This window comes from Ranitomeya variabilis, chromosome 8, assembly GCF_051348905.1.
Source record: "Ranitomeya variabilis isolate aRanVar5 chromosome 8, aRanVar5.hap1, whole genome shotgun sequence".
Taxonomy (NCBI): domain Eukaryota; kingdom Metazoa; phylum Chordata; class Amphibia; order Anura; family Dendrobatidae; genus Ranitomeya; species Ranitomeya variabilis.
Genome location: NC_135239.1, coordinates 23,744,705 through 23,750,704, shown reverse-complemented (window position 1 = coordinate 23,750,704; position 6,000 = coordinate 23,744,705). Strand labels below are relative to the sequence as shown.

At 45.0% G+C, this 6,000-nt stretch overlaps 1 protein-coding gene across 3 annotated transcripts in view; it reads right to left on the bottom strand.

Annotated features, from left to right (window-relative positions):
* Positions 1-755: 755 nt before the first annotated feature.
* The window catches only part of CFAP57 (cilia and flagella associated protein 57), a 21,013-nt gene continuing 15,768 nt past the window's right edge, over positions 756-6,000 (bottom strand). For all 3 annotated transcript variants that reach the window (XM_077278112.1, XM_077278113.1, XM_077278114.1), the window contains exons 19-23: positions 5,243-5,359; positions 4,830-4,964; positions 3,599-3,742; positions 3,207-3,342; positions 756-1,003 (exon numbers count right to left, since the gene is read on the bottom strand). In XM_077278112.1, the coding sequence (XP_077134227.1) occupies positions 819-1,003; positions 3,207-3,342; positions 3,599-3,742; positions 4,830-4,964; positions 5,243-5,359 (717 nt within the window). In that variant the 3' untranslated portion in view covers positions 756-818. The remainder of the gene's footprint in view (positions 1,004-3,206; positions 3,343-3,598; positions 3,743-4,829; positions 4,965-5,242; positions 5,360-6,000) is intronic.

Here is a 6,000-nt window from a genome sequence, read left to right as displayed (position 1 = left end):
CTCTTTTATATCATACATACAGCTTTTCTGCAGTTTTTTTGAGCCAGAACCAGCAGGGGATTTAGGAGCAATAGGAAATATTGTATAATGGACTGATTGATACTTCTTCCTGCTGAAATCCACTTCTAGCTTTGGCTAAAAAAAACTGCACCAAAAACTGCCTGTGTGATTCCAGCCTGAAAACAGCTCCCGAGGCTCCTTCTAATGATTAATGAAGGGTAAAACCTTACATACCATCTCTGGGTGAGGGACTGAGAGAATCGTACTCTCAGGAAAAAATCTCACGGCTACAAAGTAACAGTGCGACATTTCCTGTAAATGATAGATGAGGCTGATGTGATCAGAGCACTTAAAAGAGCAATGTCCAGGAAAAGTCCTGCGCTAAAACAACGCCGCCACTCGTCACTTTATAACTACATCGCTTGTAAAGAAAGGCTTCAGGGCATGATGGGAATTGTAGTGTTACAATAGTTGGACAGTCACAAGATGGGAAACAATATTATAGCCATAGAAGTAACAGTGAACCTAAGAAAGCGGTGGCATAAGACGTTGTGTCAATGTGTGAACTTTTTAATCATGTGATCCTGAATGATATAAATGGCGACATCTCAATATATAAATATATAGCGTGTTGTATATCAGCTGTGTAACGTCTCTATGCTGACGGTTATGACGATGGCGGGGTCTAGGATGTCCAGCTACACCTCAGTGAGGAAACCAATTCCATATCCGTCATGTGGAGAAAGAAAGATTGTATCAGACACATGAATGCTGGGAGGATGACTGTTTATTGGGTTATAATAACAGCTGCCGTGCGATCAGGTGGTGAGTGACGGTAACCTCCCCACCGAGGACGGTCTGATCCCCGCCGTCACATCCTGTGATTGAAGCACGTCGTGTAAGCGTTTGATCTCCAGTTTCTGAAGTTCAATGATCCTTGCTGTTTCCTGCTCGATATTTAGCCGCAGCACCCCTGAGGCATGCGGATCGCTGATAGAAGACCCTGTTATAGAGAACACAGCGAATCTAATGTCCGCATATCATATCAGACAACACAGCAGATAGCTTGCTTTACTTCATCCTATCGTACTCCAGTCACATTCAGAGCTGCAATCACAGTTCTGTCACTACAGCATGTCCTGCACTGTATTCACAACCTGAAGACTAACACTGCCATCACATTCAAAGCTGCATTTACAGTTCTACAGGACCCCCTGAGGAAGCGGTAATAATCACACGCGATACGCGCGTTGGGGTTAGAGGGCCAGGATCCGGACGGGACCACTGCACTTATGGGTACCCCTTTATTTAACCATGAACTTTGTATGAACTACACAGAAACATATAGCGATTCCACTAACACTAATCTGATTGCAGCATTGTGCTAGGTCACTATGCACCTTGGATATAAGCACTCATATGGTAGCAATTTATATGCTGTCCATTTGTAAAAATCTCTAAGTTTCTGTAGTATTCACATCTATCTTGTTTTGTGAATCTGGGTCACTGATTGTATCTAGGGATGTAGTCACAATGCTACTGTAAACCATCTACTATATACTACTTAATAATATTATGCATATTTTATGTGAAAATTAATGACAGAATTTTTAATAAATAATTTGATTGTTGAATGTATTGGCTACTTTTTGACTCTTGTTTCTCCTGTTTCTAAGTATTGCTGTTTGAGTTGCCATTGAAATGTATATGGTATAATTTATAGCTGATATTTATATGTTTGTCTGTATAAATTAGTCCGAGATCAGACCGCAATGCACAGACAGGCCACGGATCTCCAAAGCCAAGCAAGACAGATTCATAGAAATATATGAAGTGGTCATGCTCAGGCCAGAAGACTCGTGACCAGTCTGTGCATTACGGTCTGATCTCTGAATATGCCCCTACACTGTGCTCTGCTGCACTGCTTTACACTCTGCTAAACTATACTTTGCTACTTTACACTGATCTCTGCTGCACTATGTTGCACTCTGCTGCACTATGTTGCACTCCTTTGTGTTATACTGTCCTTTGCTGCACTACATCGAACATTGCAGTACCAAACTGTGTACTTTGCTATGCTACACTGTGTTGTACTCTGCCGTACTACACTGGACTCTGCCGTACTATACTGGACTCTGCCGTACTATGCTGCACTCTGCCGTACTATGCTGCACTCTGCCGTACTATGCTGCACTCTGCCGTACTATGCTGCACTCTGCCGTACTATACTGCACTCTGCCGTACTATACTGGACTCTGCCGTACTATGTGGAACTCCGCCATACTATGCTGCACTCTGCCGTACTATGCTGCACTCTGCCGTACTGTACTGCACTCTGCCGTACTATACTGGACTCTGTCGTACTGTACTGCACTCTGCCGTACTATACTGGACTCTGCCGTACTATACTGCTCTCTGTTGTACTATACTGGACTCTGACGTACTATACTGCTCTCTGTTGTACTATACTGGACTCTGACGTACTATGCTGCACTCTGCCGTACTATGCTGCACTCTGCCGTACTATACTGGACTCTATGGTACTATACTGCACTCTGCCGTACTACACTGCACTCTGCCGTACTACACTGCACTCTGCCGTACTATACTGCACTCTGCCGTACTATACTGCACTCTGCCGTCCTATACTGGTCTCTGCCGTACTATGCTGCACTCTGCCGTACTATACTTGACTCTGCCGTACTATGCTGGACTCTGCCGTACTATGCTGCACTTTGCCGTACTATACTGGACTCTGCCGTACTATAGTGGACTCTGCCGTACTATACTGCACTCTGCCGTACTATACTTGACTCTGCCGTACTATACTGGACTCTGCCGTAATATGATGAACTCTACGGTACTACGCTGGACTCTGCCGCACTATACTGGTCTTACATTTCCCACAATGTATCACAATCGGTGACCCTTCTGTGAGTTACTGGGGAGATGGCAGGGATGTGAGGAGTTTTGCACTGTGAACCCTTACAGAAGACTATGAGGTGTATTACAGGCATACGATCGGCACAGGGTTGTGATCACATTTTCTGTGCCTACATCTCTGCCAGTCCATTGTGCCTCCAGCAATGATCTCATGTCCTGTGAGTGGCTGTGTGATGATGGAGCAGCGCTGTGTGATGATGGAGCAGCGCTGTGTGATGATGGAGCAGCGTGTCCACGGCACAGTATAACAGAGCAATGATCACCTTTGGAGTCTGCCAGGCTACTCCTGCGGTTCTTCCTTTCTACCCCAAGCGCCACCTCCAGGTCATGGACCTTTGTACGACTGATCTTCAGCTCTCGACGTAACTCATTAATTTCCTTAATCAGTGTTACATTTTCCTGCACAAGACAAAGCAGAGACGGTGGACTCACTTGCACGCTGCGGTCACATGGACAGTTATAATATGTCACCTCCGCAGCCAGATGTCACAGTGTAGTGGATGGGATTGGAGTAAAAGAGCGATCATAAAATGCTGCAGAAAATCACAAGTCCCTGAGGCCAAAGCAATGCATCATGTGATCACAGCCTCAGGGACAAGGGCAGACAGGGAAATGCATGTACTGCTGGCGGATCTCCATTAGGTTGTGCCTCTACCTGCATCACCCGGACGTTATCAGCACGGTGGATCTCTGTGTCCTTCACCAGCTTCTTCTGTAATGTGCTCAGGCTGCGCTCCAAGTGCTCCCGCTGCCGGGCAAATTCCCGCTGGATGTCCGCATCGATGCCCACAATCTCTGCCTGGAAGGAAGGAGAAGTAAGAAACTTACAAGAAGATTCCCTGCTCTATGGATCAACTGGGACGTCTGATGGGCACCAAGATCAGATAGTCTGGAAAAAGGATGAAAATCACTTTCCCAGCTACTGCCGGTGCCGGGATCAATCCGGAGTCTTGTGTATAATGTAATGATTAACTGGTGTCACCATGCAGAAGTTATATACAGTATACATCCCTGTATACAGGAGATATATACAGACCCTTACAAAGCAGATAAAGACCTCTGTAGGTAATAAATACAGACCCCTGCACAGGAGATACATACAGTATACAGACCCCTGCACAGGAGATACATACAGTATAAAGACCCCTGTACAGGAGATATACACAGTATACAGACCCCTGTACAGGAGATACATACAGTATACAGACCCCTGCACAGGAGATATATACAGTATACAGACCCCTGTACAGGAGATATATACAGTATACAGACCCCTGCACAGGAGATACATACAGTATACAGACCCCTGTACAGGAGATATATACAGTATACAGACCCCTGTACAGGAGATATATACAGTATACAGACCCCTGTACAGGAGATATATACAGTATACAGACCCCTGTACGGGAGATACATACAGTATACAGACCCCTGTACGGGAGATATATACAGTATACAGACCCCTGTACGGGAGATATATACAGTATACAGACCCCTGTACGGGAGATACATACAGTATACAGACCCCTGTACAGGAGATATATACAGTATACAGACCCCTGCACAGGAGATACATACAGTATACAGACCCCTGCACAGGAGATACATACAGTATAAAGACCCCTGTACAGGAGATATACACAGTATACAGACCCCTGTACAGGAGATACATACAGTATACAGACCCCTGCACAGGAGATACATACAGTATACAGACCCCTGTACATGAGATATATACAGTACACAGACCCCTGTAGAGGAGATATACACTGTACAGTACACAGACCCCTGTATAGGAGATATGCATAGTATACAGACCCCTATGTAGGTGATACATACAGTATACAGACCCCTATGTAGGAGATACGTCTATGTGGACTCACTGCGTCACTCTCTTGCACGTATTTTGTATACAGCTCCCGGATATTGTCCTTCAGCTTTTTAGGCTCCTGGATGAATCCGACACAATTGTGCAGATCGGTCTTGAAGCGTTTAACCAAGGCTTCCACGTCACGGACCTGCGGACAGGGCAGAATCCACGTCACATTATAATGAGGGATCTTATATCCACATCTTTAGAGAAGAAAACCCGCCATCATTGTATACACCACTGGTTACTGCTAGTGCTGCGATGTGACAATCTGGAGCCTGAGAGTTAGCAGATATTCTGTACGCAGCTTTGGATGTGAATGGAGTAGAGCACTTGATGTGAGTACGGGGTCTAAATGTAAACGGTAAGATGAGGCTGAGCAGAGGCGCTCCACTTTCGATGCCTCCTCCCCGGGCTCTTCCTCACCTTCTGCCTCTCCTTCTGCATCTCCCGCTCGGTGGCTTTCAGCTTCTGCTTCAGTTCTGTGATGTTCAGATCCAGCTGTGTGTTCTGCTTATGGAAACGCTCCAGTTCTGCCTCCATCTGATGCAGAGACCATCAGAAACAGACGATTATTCTGATATCAAATATTATGGGGAGGAATAAAAAAACCATGACATCTCACTGTCATCCCATAACTGAAGGGGGTGACAGAAGGAGCCCCTTATATGCTTAGATTTCAATATACACCATGGTATCTAAAGGGTTAAACCGAATGGATAACTGAGAATGCAATGCTTCATTTCCCCAGTAGAGGCGCTGCAAGAAATTAAACACTTGTCATGTTTCCCCCAAAATGATAGATAATCACGATGGGGTGCCAGAAGTTTGATTAGCTTATCTTTAACGGACCTTTCTAATAAAACAAGATTGTATAAAAGGTGGGGGATCCCTTTAAAGGACATGGATACCTTCGGGAACATTTTCATATTGTACTTAAATGGATACATTTTTGGCTAAAAGGAATTTGTGCAAATAGGTTTCATGCAGAAATGTAGCACAGTTTGGGTTTTACGTGCTATGTGTATCTCTGCACATTTATGGCTGTGCAATGAGCTGACCGAGAATCCATCAGTGAGCTTGTCCTAATGGGGAGTCTGGAACCTCTTATCTGTCTATTTATGAATTCTGTGCTGATTCATGGTCACATGACAATTGAGCTGATCTTTGAGGTGGTCATATAG